Source organism: Oncorhynchus masou, chromosome 31 (genome assembly GCF_036934945.1).
Source record: "Oncorhynchus masou masou isolate Uvic2021 chromosome 31, UVic_Omas_1.1, whole genome shotgun sequence".
Lineage (NCBI taxonomy): Eukaryota > Metazoa > Chordata > Actinopteri > Salmoniformes > Salmonidae > Oncorhynchus > Oncorhynchus masou.
Window position 1 is genome coordinate 54,128,906 of NC_088242.1, and position 15,832 is coordinate 54,144,737.

At 40.6% G+C, this 15,832-nt stretch overlaps 1 protein-coding gene across 1 annotated transcript in view; it reads left to right on the forward strand.

Annotated features, from left to right (window-relative positions):
* Positions 1 to 6,477, forward strand: part of LOC135524120 (F-actin-capping protein subunit alpha-2-like) — a 49,465-nt gene extending 42,988 nt beyond the window's left edge. Inside the window, exons 8-10 of the mRNA XM_064951327.1 lie at positions 1,408 to 1,479; positions 1,649 to 1,711; positions 5,496 to 6,477. Of these exons, the coding sequence (XP_064807399.1) occupies positions 1,408 to 1,479; positions 1,649 to 1,711; positions 5,496 to 5,636 (276 nt within the window). The 3' untranslated portion in view covers positions 5,637 to 6,477. The remainder of the gene's footprint in view (positions 1 to 1,407; positions 1,480 to 1,648; positions 1,712 to 5,495) is intronic.
* The last annotated feature ends 9,355 nt before the right edge of the window (positions 6,478 to 15,832 follow it).

Below are 15,832 nucleotides of genomic sequence, written 5' to 3' on the forward strand. Positions count from 1 at the left end.
ACCTTTAATATATTGTCCATTTAATAGCTAAGTCATCGATGTTTAAATGTCCTTGAACATTGGCAATATGATAAAACTGAAGTCCAATGTTCAGCAATAATAATAATGGTGTTCCTTTTACCCAATTTGGTTTCCTCATCATTGTCTTATGCTGCGGGCATCGTCACAGCCATATGCTAGGCTGCGTGGATAGCATACCTGAATATTGAGGCAGCAAAATTGTGGTTAGACTAGATCTGTCACCTCGTCCTTTTTGTGTGTTGTACTTGAAGTGTTTATCAAAGAAGTCTTGAGCCTCCTTGGCAGTGGAAAACGTGTGTGTTGTGTTTCTGGAAGGTAAAGTTGAGTTTTGCCGGGTGGTTGAAGCCGCGTCTCAGGTTGAGCTTGCTTGGCTGGGATTTCACTTTGTTGTAGGTCGCCCTCTGCTTTAGCAGTTCGGCACTCCGATCTGGGTAGATATTGATCCTCTTCTCCGCATAGATCAGAGCCCCCGATTCCGCTGCGAGGCGAACAATTTGCATTTTGACTTCAGAAATGTGGAGATGTACAATCATACACCGAAATCCAAGGAAAACCTAGGTCAGTCTGCTTTCCAATAGAGACAGGGAGACACATTCACCTTTCAACAGGTGAATAGCCTAAAACACAAGGCCAAATATACACTGAAGTTGCTTACCAAGATGACATTGAATATTCCTGGTTGGCCTAGTTACAGTTTTGACTTAAATTGGCCTGAAACCTATGGCAAGACTTAAATGTCTGTCTAGCAATGATCAACAATGAACTTGACAGAGCTTGAGTATTGGTTTTTAAGAATGTGCAAATATTGTACAGTCCAGGTGCGCAAAGCTCTTAGAGACTTACCCAGAAAGACTGTAATCACTGTCAAGGGTGATTCTAACATGGGGTTTGAATATTTATGTAAGTGCGATATTTATGTATTTCATTTTCTATAAATTAGCCCAAAAAAATCTAAACATGTTTTCACTTTTTCATTATGGGGAATTGTGTGTGGATGGGTGAGGGGGGAAAATCTATTTGATCCCTTTTGGTTGTAAGTCCACAAAATGTGGACTAAGTCGAGAGGTATGAATACTTTCTGAAGGTACGGTATGTGTGTATACATTTGGGCAAGGTTACATTTAGGATCATCACACTGTGCTAGAGGCTCAGCGGTCTAAGGCACTGCATCTCAGTGCTAGAGGTGTCACTACAGACCTTGGTTCGATTCCAGCCTGTGTCATTACTGGCTGTGATTGGGAGTCCCATAGATCGGCGCACAATTGGCCCAGCGTCGTTAGGGTTTGGCCGGGGTAGGCCGTCATTGTAAATAAGAATTTGTTCTTAACTGACTTGCCTAGTTAAATACAGGTTAAATATTTATTTTTTAACTCTGTCTGGTTGTAGGTTCATTACTATGAAGACGGCAACGTTCAGCTGGTCAGCCACAAAGAGGTCCAGGAATCCATGTCCATATCTGTGAGTGCTTTATTAAATAGAATACATGTGGAACAACCCCCATTAATTTCTGTGAATGTTTTCAACTCCTCTGCTGTAAAGTATTTGGATCAGGTATGTCATTTTTATTCTCATAACTTGGACATCTCTTGTTTCACCTCCCGATTTCCACTCCGTTCCCCTCCCCCAGAGCGAAGCTGCAACTGCAAAGGAGTTCATCAAGATCATGGAGGCTGCAGAGAACGACTACCAGGTGTGTGTGGGATTAGGAATGGGAATTGTTTGATATTAGCACAACTGCCAAAATAAAGGAAAAGCTGACATAAAGTGTCTTAATAGGGCATTGGACCACCACAAGCTACAAGTGCCTAGAACTCTTGGAGGGATGCAACATCATTCTTCCATGAGAAATGTGGTGTTTTGTTAATGGTGGTAGAAAACGCTGTCTCAAGCGCCACTCCAGAATCTCCCCTAAGTTTTCAATCGGGTTGAGATCTGGTGTCTGAGACGGCCATGGCATATGGTTTACATTTGTTTTCATGCTCATCAAACCATTCAGTGACCACTCGTCTCCTGTAGATGAGGGCATTGTCATCCTATGGGGACATAGCCATGGTAGCCAAAATAATGGCTTGCCCAGCACTTTTATGTGACCCTAAGCATTATGGGATGTTAATTGCTTTTAATATACTTTGTATCCCTCATTTACTTGTGTTTCCATTCATCTGGCTGTTACCTGTACATATACAAATTGCTGTAACTTCAAGTACATGCAATAATGAAGCGTCATATTTTGCCATTAGTGTCACATGACATGTCTGTCATGGTGTTGTTCATATTCTTGTGTAACGTCAAAACATCTGGGAACCATTGCCACATGACACTTCCTGTCAATTGTGGTTCTTATTAGAGATGGCTTGGTTAAGGGATTAATTGAATATCAGAATAGATTACTTTAAGTGAGTGTTCATTTTGAGAATTTTCTTTTAGGCCTATTTTAACAATGAAAAAAAGTCTACAAATTATCCTTATGACTTTGTAAACTGCAAGAATATACAATGACATTTTGGCATTTTTCATTTAATAAAACAACCAACTTTTGAGTCTAGTTTTTATAACGGTGCACGTTTAACCCTCCAGTCTGCCCTGACGTTGGTGTGCTATTGTCCCCACTTCAAATAGCAGTTACAGGAATGCGCACCTAAATGTTTCCACAACACCGGACACGTCAATACAAAACACTCCACAATAATAACTTTTTTTGTATCAGTTCTATCGTGTTGAAAATCAGGCTTCTCTTTCACTGTGTAAGTTTACGTGCACACTAATAATTCGATATCAAACTGATTATGGCATTAGGCAGAGTATCGCATTAGTCATGTAAACACCTCACTCGGCTTATCTTAATTGGGCATAAGTTATCATAGTAAGCATAGGCCGATTTAAAACACCTGCTTTTCTGAGCAATTTTTTAAATAATTAGGACATGTAAACAGTTTAATCGGAGTTCCAGCTGTGTGTGTTATCTGCGCATGTGAAACTGCCTGGAAATTCTTTCATGATGGTTTTTCCCAAATGGTAAACAAACATGCCCCATTCCACATGTTCAGGGTTAAAGGGCGGGATAATCCATTGTTTTCTTCTGAGCTGCCTTGTATTATTCACGACCGTAATCTAGCCTGGGCTAAAGCAAGGAAATCATGTTCTGATGCTGATTGGCTTATTTTTAGGCAGTTAAGAAACAAGTGTTATTTTCTTCTCAGGAAGGCCAAGTCTGAATATTTTATGTCTGTTACCACTGATAACCTGAATGACCCTAGAAAGTTTTGGAAGGCTATTAAGTCTATGTCTGGTAACAGTAATGTTAATGAATTAACGTCATGTGTTTTGAAGGACTCTGTTGCTATATATGACAACTGAAATGCTGAATTGTTTCAATGAGCACTTTGTATCATCTGGTAGGCTGTTTGATTCAGTGTCCTCTGTCTCTGTACAACCCTGTGTGGATGAACCAGTGAGAGCTGGTCTAACTTTTAGCTTTTTGCCATTCTCAGTGCAGGTGGTACATAAAGCCCTGAAATCCTTAGATCAGAGAAAGCCTGCAGGTCCTGATCTTTTGGATCCCTGCTTTTTAAATCTGGCAGCTGATTTCATAGCTGAACCACTTACATCTCATTTCAATCTAACCCTGGATTGTAATGAAATTCCAAAGATCTGGAAATCGGCATTTGTCCTACCACTTTTAAAAGGGGGAGATCCAACTCTTTTAAATAATTATAGGCCAATCTCAAAGCTGTCACCCCTGATTGAAAATACTTCAAACCCTTGTAAGTGAACAGCTAAAAGAGTTTTTATTTACTAACTCTATTTTATCAATGTACCAATCGGGCTTCAGTAAGAAGCATAGCACAATTACAGCAGCCATGAAGGGTTTAAATGATATCACTGAAGCCATTGACAAAAAACAGCACTGTGTCTCTCTTTTTATTGATCTCTAAAGGCTTTTGATACAGTTGTTCATGCTATACGAAGGCAGAGATTTTCGAGTGTAGGTCTTTCAGAGCATATGCAGTTGCATGGTTTGCTAACTATCTGTCTGATAGAACTCAGTGCACTCAATTTGATGGGCTTAGGTCTGTTAAATTGTCTGTCTTGAATGGTGTGCCCCAAGGCTCTGTACTTTCCTCTCTTATTCACTATTTATATAACTTATTTAGACAAAAATGTCCAAAATGCACAACTTCATTTTTATGCTGATGATACTGTTATTTACTGTTGTGCCTCGCCTCTTACAAAAGCTTCCCAGAACATGCAAACTGCTTTTTATACTGTTCAACATACCTTGTGTCAATTGATGCTTATCCTCAATACTGACTAAACTAATGGTGTTTTCTAATGCAAGAAATAGACCTCTGAACCTTTCACCTATTACTATCTGTCAGGGCAAGGAGATTGAGGTTGTAACCTCATAAATATCTTGGAATTTTAATTGATGACTGCCTCTTTTAAATTGCATATTCAACAACTTGCAAAAAAATTGAAGCTGAAATTTAATTTTAATTTTAAGAATAAGGCACGTTTTTCTTTTGAAGCCAGAAGGAGGCTAGTATCAGCTACATTTATGCCTTTACTAGAATATGGGGATATTTTATATATCAATGCTTCCGCTCAGTGTTTGAGATCAATTTAAACTCTTTACCATGGCACTTTGAGGTTTATTTTAAACTGCAAAACCCTTACGCACCACTGCACTTTGTATACCAGGGTTGGCTGTCCTTCTCTAGTCACTCATAGGCTCAGTATACTTTTATTTACAAAGCCATTTTGGGTTTACTACCTTTTTAGTTGTGTATTTTTATTGTTCAGAAATGTGGTGTGTACTCTCTTTGTTCGCTGGACTTTATCCTGCTAACTGTTCCAAGTGTCCGAACTGAATTTGGTAAAAGGGCTTTTATGTACTCTGCGCCATCGCCTTGGAACACCTTACAAAATACTTTTAAACTGGAAGAACTTGTCCCGATTTGGTGTTTTTAAATCACTGATGAAAGGATTTTGAGTCTGATTCCCTGACCTGTCAATGTTTTTAATTGGCTGTTTTATACTCCTGTGAATTCAATGGTTTTTACTAGATTACTTGTAGTTTTCATGTCTGTCTGTAATTTGGCCAGGGTAGCTCTTAAAAAACAGATTTTAATCTCAATGAGCCCTTCCTGGTTAAATAAAGGTTAAATCAAGTAAATAAAAATGTGCTAGCACTGGTAGTGAAGTGAGTGCATGAAAAACTGAAAGTATGCATCTTAGAAATAATTGTCCGAACTCAGAATCAAATAGGTTATCAGAAATAACATGGTTGCTGTGGTAGAATGTTTATTTTAATGTCCATTTGCATCATTTTGGTTGGTCGAGCAATTCCTTATCCGGATATCATTTTTTAATTTTTTTATATTATTCTAATAGGCATTTCAGTACAATAATTTCTATCTCTATTGTGACACCCCAAAGCCCTCCCTAATTCCGCCCTCCTCTTTCCCCGTCAGACCGCCATCAACGAGAATTACCAGACCATGTCGGACACTACCTTCAAAGCCTTACGCCGCCAGCTTCCTGTGACGCGCACCAAGATCGACTGGAACAAGATCCTGAGCTACAAGATCGGCAAGGAGATGCAGAACGCTTAAAACAAACAAAACAGAAAAGCCCAGCATTGCATGGCTGGATTATTGTATCGTCTTTGTACAAATTAGATAAATGGGAACGGAAAAATGCTTGGTCTCACGGACAAAATGTCAAACATTATTACACTTATTAAGATGTCTACTTTTATTAATGCTTTTATACAGACACAGTTAAAAAGATAATCTGTATAATACATAGATGATAAAGTAAATAAATAATCATATTATTGGCCAAATAGGATGTGTTTCCTAGAAGAGGGGTGGTGGAGCTTCCTTCATATGCAAACCTGACAACCTGATTTACATTTTGTGACAATGATGTGTCAATATTTATGATTATGGTAGTTAGACCACACCTTTGACCCTAGAAAAACTATACCAATTGCAATGATGAAATTATTATTGAAGAATCTGTCTGTGTATACATTTAGATTATGACTTTATTGGCTAATGCAGGAAAATAATCCTGTACTGTAAGAGTCCTTCCATTGTTTTCAATGGCTTGTACTTTTATGACATCAGAATGAAGTTTTTATACGAGCGGTTTGTCACCTTTGTCATTTTCGACCACTCGATGTTCTTCTTGGTCCCCTTATTGGTTCTCCCCACACCGTTTACCCCGGACCGTACGTTAAAATCTCTAGTTTGTGTGACCGTCCAAGCTAAACTGCAGCTTAACTCATCGATTTCTAAATTGAACTTTCATGACACCGTGAAAGTATGGTTCCTATAATACCCTAACAAGCTCAATTATTAAACATCTTATTTTGAATTTGGACAGACCTGACTGTATTATAACATGGCACATTGTAATATATACCTGTATTAAACATCCTTGTCCTTCGGTTTGGTGATTTATTTCCTTGAGATTAATTGTAATTCAATCACAACATTGTTGCATTACATTACACATTTTTCTATTTAGTGTCTCACTCAATTTTGACCTTTGATAGGTTTAATGTTAAACACTACTTCTACATTTGCAGAAACCTGATCCAGGTCGGATTAGTCTCAAATTGCTACAAATGTGGAAATGGTGTTAGAAACCTATCGATATGAATTACCAATCTGATCACCCCAGTTGACCTAAAGGCATGAAACATTTAGAATTTTTTGAGAAACACTTAAAACGCTGCGCAACAGGAATACATCAGGATATAATGTGATGCCTAAGACTAATTTTACTTGCAGTCATTAGCGGCCGTTCGATTCTATGGTCCTTTTTTTTTGTCAGAATACAACAGGATATAATGAGGACTAAATCAAATGTCTTGCATGTAATGGACATTTAAAAAAAGAAATACTGGTCTTGCGATATATTTAGGTTATATTTTTTCAACAAAATAATTGAGCAATTGAATCCAATAAACCGAGCAGGCTGGGCTGACAAGTTTATAACCTTGCTAGGACTTTCTAATATCAGTATGCATTTATAAGATTGTGCTGTTATTACTTCTATTAATATTCCTATTACAATTTTTTTTCTGACTTACATGTTATTTGGCAAATTCTCAAGCATCCTCAGATATTTATGTTATCATGGGACTGCCCATATTTCCCTCTGGCCAATGCCAATTGTCGGGCCAAGGGTTTGCCTTAGGACGCAAAGGTGCGTCATGAATCAGGGAGATGGTCTTCGTGACAGCAGACCTAGATATGGGGAGAGGTTTTAGTGGGTGGAATATTAGGACAATTGGAGGTTTACAGAGTTGCAGCTACAGTATACTTAACAGTGCAAATTATGGTACAACTAAACTCAGCAAAAAAAAAAGCCCTCTCACTGTCACCTGCGATTATATTCAGCAAACTTTACTTGTAAATATTTGAATGAATATAAGAATCAACAACTGAGACATAAACTGAACAAGTTCCACATGTGACTAACAGAAATGGAATAATGTGTCCCTGAACAAAGGGGGCGCCAAAATCAAAAGTAACAGTCAGTATCTGGTGTGGCCCCCAGCAGCGTTAAGTACTGCAGTGCATCTCCTCCTCATGGACTGCACCAGATTTGCCAGTTCTTGCTGTGAGATGTTACCCCACTCTTCCACCAAGGCACCTGCAAGTTCCCGGGCATTTCTGGGGGGAATAGCCCTAGCCCTCACCCTCCGATCCAACAGGTCCCAGACGTGCTCAATGGGCTTGAGATCCGGGCTCTTCACTGGCCATGGCAGAACACTGACATTCCTGTCTTGCAGGAAATCACGCACAGAACGAGCAATATGGCTGGTGGCATTGTCATGCTGGAGGGTCATATCAGGATGAGCCTGCATGAAGGGTACCACATAAGGGAGGAGGATGTCTTCCCTGTAACGCACAGCATTGAGATTGCCTGCAATGACAACAAGCTCAGTCCGATGATGATGTGACACACAGCCCCAGACCATGACGGACCCTCCACGTCCAAATCGATCCCACTCCAGAGTACAGGCCTTGTGCATTCCTGGTGTAACTTGGGCAGTTGTTGTTGCCATCCAGTACCTGTCCCGCTGGTGTGATGTTCCGATGTACTGATCCTGCCTGATCTGCCACTGCGAGGATGATAAGCTGTCCGTCATGTCTCCCTGTAGCGCTGTCTTAGGCTTCTCACAGTACGGACATTGCAATTTATTGCCCTGGCCACATCTGCAGTCCTCATGCCTCCTTGCAGTATGCCTAAGGCACGTTCATGAAGATGAGCAGAGACCCTGGGTATATCTCTTTTGGTGTTTTTCAGAGTCAGTAGAAAGGCCTCTTTAGTGTCCTAAGTTTTCATAACTGTGACCTTAATTGCCTACCATCTGTAAGCTGTTAGTGTGTTAACGACCGTTCCACAGGTGTATGTTCATTAATTGTTTATGGTTCATTGAACAAGCATGAGAAACAGTGTTTAAACCCTTTACAATGAACATCTATTTGGATTTTTACAAATTATCTTTGAAAGACAGGATCCTCAAAAAGAGACGTTTTCTTTTTTTTGCTGAGTTTATATAGACACTTAATCATCATGATGCCTTTTAATGGTAAGTTTACAAACATTGGTTGTGATAAGTAGAATTTAAACTTGAGAATCATTATGATAAGTGGGGAAATAAGTATAGCAAATTATAATTGTAATGGCTTAGCATATCATAAAAAATGATCAAATGTATATGGGTAAAAGAGAGAATATAATATCTATTGTTTACAGGAAACTCATTCTACAAATATAGATGAGGTTGGGTGGAAAAAGGACTGGGTGGGAGAAATATTTTTGTGTCATGGGCAAAGAAACTCAAAGGGCTGATTATACTAATTAATACAAATGTTGATCCAATTGTGCAAACAGATCTGCAAGGAAATTATTTTAAATATGTTATTGGACCAAAAACAGTTCTGGCTAATTAATCTATATGGGCCAAATAATGATGATCCACACTTTTTTGGAAATATATATATAATCAATTGAGATCACAAGCAATGAAATAATCTATTATTATGGTGGGAGATTATAATACGGTTTTAAGTATCTCAATGGACCGTAAAGGAAATCACTACAAACTATCACCCTCAAACACTTCAGGAGATCACAAAGATTATGGATACATTAGAACTAGTGGATATATGGAGGTTGAAAAACCCTGAACTAGTGAGATATACATGGAGGAGGCTTAACAAGCTAGCCGTCTTGAATACTTCCTAGTCTCATTCTTGCTGGCATCAAATGCGATCGGACCACCATCTATGTGATTGGACCTATTTGGCCTCCATATAACTCTTACAGAATTTCCAAGTGGACGGGGATATTGAACATTTTATCAAAGCCCATTGGATGACAATTTGTTCTGAACTATGACAAAATAATGAATTTACTTTTTTTATACAACATAGGTACAGCAGATCCCCTTATTGTATGGGACACTTTCAAATGTACTTTGAGGCCATTCAATACAATACTCATCATTAAAACAAAAACTGTTTAGGTCAAAAGAGATTAGACTAATAAAGGAAAAAGAAGAACTAACAGCGCAGGTCGATGGTCATGGGAACTGTACTATAGAAACACAAAATAGTTTAGAGGAAAAACAAAAAGAATTGGAGGTACTTATTCAAGAATTGTAATGCATTACAAAAATAAAGCGAATTGGGTGGAAAATTGTGAAAAATGCACAACCTTTTTTTATCTTCAACATAGAAATTCTACCAAAAAGAATTCACAGAAGCTCGTAACAAATAGTTATCGCCTCCTTTGAATTCCATGCTGTCACAGTTACCAGCCCTTTCAAGCTTAACATCCTTATCATTTATCGCCCTCCAGGTTCCCTCGGAGAGTTCATCAATGAGCTTGATGCCTTGATAAGCTTTTAACATCCTTCACAGTCCTCATTTAACCTCGTCTACCTTTGACTCATTCCTCTCTGCCTCCTTCTTTCCACTCCTCTCCTCTTTTGTTCCCCCCTCACAAGGCAGGAGTCGACCTCATCTTTACTAGATGCTGTTCTTCCACTAACCTCATTGCAACTCCCCTCCAAGTCTCCGACCACTACCTTGTATCCTTTTCCCTCTCGCTCTCATCCAACACTTCCCACACTGCCCCTACTCGGATGGTATCGCGCCGTCCCAACCTTCGCTCTCTCTCCCCCACTACTCTCTCCTCTTCCATCCTATCATCTCTTCCCTCTGCTCATACCTTCTCCAACCTATCTCCTGATTCTGCCTCCTCAACCCTCCTCTCTTCCCTTTCTGCATCCTTTGACTCTCTATGTCCCCTATCCTCCAGGCCGGCTCGGTCCTCCCCTCCCGCTCCGTGGCTCGACGACTCATTGCGAGCTCACAGAACAGTGCTCCGGGCAGCCGAGCGGAAATGGAGGAAAACTCGCCTCCCTGCGGACCTGGCATCCTTTCACTCCCTCCTCTCTACATTTTCCTCCTCTGTCTCTGCTGCTAAAGCCACTTTCTTCCACTCTAAATTCCAAGCATCTGCCTCTAACCCTAGGAAGCTCTTTGCCACCTTCTCCTCCCTCCTGAATCCTCCTCCCCCTCCCCCCTCCACCTTCTCTGCAGATGACTTCGTCAACCATTTTGAAAAGAAGGTCGACGACATCCGATCCTCGTTTGCTAAGTCAAACGACACCGCTGGTTCTGCTCACACTGCCCTACCCTGTGCTCTGACCTCTTTCTCCCCTCTCTCTCCAGATGAAATCTCGCTTCTTGTGACGGCCGGCCGCCCAACAACCTGCCCGCTTGACCATATCCCCTCCTCTCTTCTCCAGACCATTTCCGGAGACCTTCTCCCTTACCTCACCTCGCTCATCAACTCATCCCTGACCGCTGGCTACGTCCTTTCCGTCTTCAAGAGAGCGAGAGTTGCACCCCTTCTGAAAAAACCTACACTCGATCCCTCCGATGTCAACAACTACAGACCAGTATCCCTTCTTTCTTTTCTCTCCAAAACTCTTGAACGTGCCGTCCTTGGCCAGCTCTCCCGCTATCTCTCTCAGAATGACCTTCTTGATCCAAATCAGTCAGGTTTCAAGACTAGTCATTCAACTGAGACTGCTCTTCTCTGTATCACGGAGGCGCTCCGCACTGCTAAAGCTAACTCTCTCTCCTCTGCTCTCATCCTTCTAGACCTATCGGCTGCCTTCGATACTGTGAACCATCAGATCCTCCTCTCCACCCTCTCCGAGTTGGGCATCTCCGGCGCGGCCCACGCTTGGATTGCGTCCTACCTGACAGGTCGCTCCTACCAGGTGGCGTGGCGAGAATCTGTCTCCTCGCCACGCGCTCTCACCACAGGTGTCCCCCAGGGCTCTGTTCTAGGCCCTCTCCTATTCTCGCTATACACCAAGTCACTTGGCTCTGTCATAACCTCACATGGTCTCTCCTATCATTGCTATGCAGACGACACACAATTAATCTCCTCCTTTCCCCCTTCTGATGACCAGGTGGCGAATCGCATCTCTGCATGTCTGGCAGACATATCAGTGTGGATGACGGATCACCACCTCAAGCTGAACCTCGGCAAGACGGAGCTGCTCTTCCTCCAGGGGAAGGACTGCCCATTCCATGATCTCGCCATCACGGTTGACAACTCCATTGTGTCCTCCTCCCAGAGCGCTAAGAACCTTGGCGTGATCCTGGACAACACCCTGTCGTTCTCAACTAACATCAAGGCGGTGGCCCGTTCCTGTAGGTTCATGCTCTACAACATCCGCAGAGTACGACCCTGCCTCACACAGGAAGCGGCGCAGGTCCTAATCCAGGCACTTGTCATCTCCCGTCTGGATTACTGCAACTCGCTGTTGGCTGGGCTCCCTGCCTGTGCCATTAAACCCCTACAACTCATCCAGAACGCCGCAGTCCGTCTGGTGTTCAACCTTCCCAAGTTCTCTCACGTCACCCCGCTCCTCCGCTCTCTCCACTGGCTTCCAGTTGAAGCTCGCATCCGCTACAAGACCATGGTGCTTGCCTACGGAGCTGTGAGGGGAACGGCACCGCAGTACCTCCAGGCTCTGATCAGGCCCTACACCCAAACAAGGGCACTGCGTTCATCCACCTCTGGCCTGCTCGCCTCCCTACCACTGAGGAAGTACAGTTCCCGCTCAGCCCAGTCAAAACTGTTCGCTGCTCTGGCCCCCCAATGGTGGAACAAACTCCCTCACGACGCCAGGACAGCGGAGTCAATCACCACCTTCCGGAGACACCTGAAACCCCACCTCTTCAAGGAATACCTAGGATAGGATAAAGTAATCCTTCTCACCCCCCTCCCCTTAAATGATTTAGATGCACTATTGTAAAGTGGCTGTTCCACTGGATGTCAGAAGGTGAATTCACCAATTTGTAAGTCGCTCTGGATAAGAGCGTCTGCTAAATGACTTAAATGTAAATGTAAATATGTTATCCATGATTCACCAAATTATATTTTGAAAGAGGAAACAAAATATTAAGCACATGTTTTCTTTTCAGTCTCCTCCATTTCCACTGAATGATGTTAACTGTAAGGATTTCTTTCCTAATAATAATCCAAAATGAACAAATTGACAGAAAGCCCTGTGTGAAGGCCAATTTACAGAAGATGAACTTTGAGGAAATAAAATATTTTCAGTCTCGAAAAACACGGTATACCAGGGCAGGTATATCCAACCTTTTTTGATGCACTCAAATATCCATTATTAGCATGTTTTAATTACTCTCATACAAATGGTAGACTTTCAGGTACTGAATAAGGTCTGATTTCACTACTACTAAAACAGGTGGTTGTATAAAGATCCAGTCCATTTAAAAAACTGGAGGCCTCTAACACTTCAATGTTGCAATGTGAAAATCCTGGTGAAATGCATGGGAATAAAAAAGGTTTTACCAGATATTGTTCATCCTGATCAGACTGATTTTTTACATGGACGATATATTGGAGATAATATACGACAATTATTTGAAACAATTTAACATTATGAAACATCGAAGATACCAGGTCTTCATAGCAGATTTTGAAAAGGCGGTTGATAAAGTACGACTAGAATTTGTATTTAATTAGGCAAGTCAGTTAAGAACAAATTCTTATTTACAATGACGGCCTAGGAACAGTGGGTTAACTGCCTTGTTCAGGGGCAGAACGACAGATTTTTACCTTGTCAGCTCGGGGATTCGATTTAGTAGCCTTTCGGTTACTGGCCCAACGCTCTAACCACTAGGCTACCTGCCACCTGGATTACTATAATTTTGGTGAATCTATTATACAATGGGTTAAAGTCAACCCCAGATGTTAAATACTAAATAATGGTTACTTCTCAGAATGTATTGAGCTTTTAAGAGGAGTAAAACAAGGCTGTCCGTTCTCTCCATATCTATTTATTATGGCCATTGAAATGTTAGCTTTAAAAATTTGATCCGACAAGAACATTAAGGGGTTAGAAATCCTGTGGATAAAAACAAAAAGTGTCAATGTTTGCCGATGACTCTAGTTTTTTCTTAAGTCTGCAATCTGGATCACTGCAGTCTCATTGAAGAGCTTGATCACCTTTCTAGCCTTTTTGGATTAAAATCGAATTATGTACCATATTACGTATTGTTAAAAAACAGTGTTTACACTACCTTATAGTTTACCAGTAACATGGGCAGATAGTGAAGTAGACATACTTGGTATTCAAATCTCAAAAAATATAAATGAACTTACCACAATTAATTTCAATAGAAAAAAAAAAAGATAATATTCTGCACCATGGAGGGGTACATACTTGTCTATTTATGGTAAAATCACATTGATTAACTCTTTGGTCCTATCACAGTTTACTTACTTACTAATGGCACTGCCTACTCCAAATGACGCATTTCTTAAATCATATGAGCAACAAAATATTTCATTTTATTTGGAATGCGAAGCCAGACAAAATTAAACATGCCTATTTATATAATGAATGTGAGTTTGGGGGGCTAGAATTATTAAATATTAAAGCTTTAAACCTCTCACTAAAAGCTTCACTCATACATAAATTATACTTGTGAAATGGTTCTCCAGTAGATTATTAAGGCTCATCCTTTGTTCAAAAATTGCCGTTTTGCCTTGAAAAAAGATTACAACATCGCATTTCCAACTAATTGAAAATTAATTTTTGTTTAAAGTATCGCCCTTTCTTGAACAAGCCATACAAAGCTGGTTAGAATTTGTTATACGCCAGAAAAGATAACAAATATTACAACAAATGTTATGGTTATATTTAAATATATACTGATAAATAAAAAACATTCTTTATGGATTTAAAAATAATTGGTTTTATATTTGATAAAGATATTATGAATAGAAATGGAAGAGTTACAGTTGAAGTCGGAAGTTTACATACACCTTAGCCAAATACATTTAAACTCAGTTTTTCACAATTCCTGACATTTAATCCTAGTAAAAATTCCCTGTTTTAGGTCAGTTAGGATCACCACTTTATTTTAAGAAATGTGAAATGTCAGAATAGTAGAGAGAACTATTTATTTCAGCTTGTATTTATTTCATCACATTCCTAGTGGGTCAGAAGTTTACATACACTCAATTAGTATTTGGTAGCATTACCTTTAAATTGTTTAACTTGGGTCAAACGTTTTGGGTAGACTTCCACAAGCTTCCCACAATAAGTTGGGTGAATTTTGGCCCATTCCTCCTGACAGAGCTGGTGTAACTGAGTCAGCTTTGTAGGCCTCCTTGCTTGCACATGCTTTTTCAGTTCTGCCAACAAATTTTCTATGGGATTGAGGTCAAGACTTTGTGATGGCCACTCCAATACCTGGACATTGTTGTATTTTTTTCCACAACTTTGGAAGTATGCTTGGGGTCATTGTCCATTTGGAAGACCCATTTGTGACCAAGCTTTAACTTCCAGACTGATGTCTTGAGATGTTGCTTCAATATATCCATGTAATTCTCGTGCCTCATGATGCCATCTATTTTGTGAAGTGCACCAGTCCCTCCTGCAGCAAAGCACCCCCAAAACATGATGCTGCCACCCCTGTGCTTCACAGTTGGGACGGTGTTCTTCGGCTGGCAAGCCTCCCCCTTTTTCCTCCAAACATAACGATGGTCACTATGGCCAAACGGTCCTATTTTTGTTTCATCAGACCATAAGACATTTCTACAAAAAGTACAATCTTTGTCCCCATGTGCAGTTGCAAACCGCAGCCTGGCTGTTTTAATGTCGGTTTTGGAGCAGTGGCTTCTTCCTTGTAGAGCGGCCTTTCAGGTTATGTCGATATAGGACTCGTTTTACTGTGGATATAGATACTTTGTACCCGTTTCTTCCAGCATCTTCACAAGGTCCTTTGTTGTTGTTCTGGGATTGATTTGCAGTTTTCGACCAAAGTACATTCATCTCTAGGAGACAGAACGCGTCTCCTTCCTGAGCAGTATGACGGCTACGTGGTCCCATGGTGTTTATACTTGCGTACTATTGTTGGTACAGATGAACGTGGTACCTTCAGGCATTTGGATATTGCTTCCAAGGATGAATTAGACTTGTGAAGTTCTACAAATATTTTTCTGAGGTCTTGGCTGATTTCTTTAGATTTTCCCAAGATGTCAAGCAAAGAGGCACTGAGTTTGAAGGTAGTCCTTGAAATACATCCACAGGTACACCTCCAATTGACTCAAATGATGTCAATTAGCCTATCAGAAGCTTCTAAAGCCATGACATAATTTTCTGGGATTTTCCAAGCTGTTTAAAGGCACAGTCAACTTACTGTATGTAAACTTCTGACCC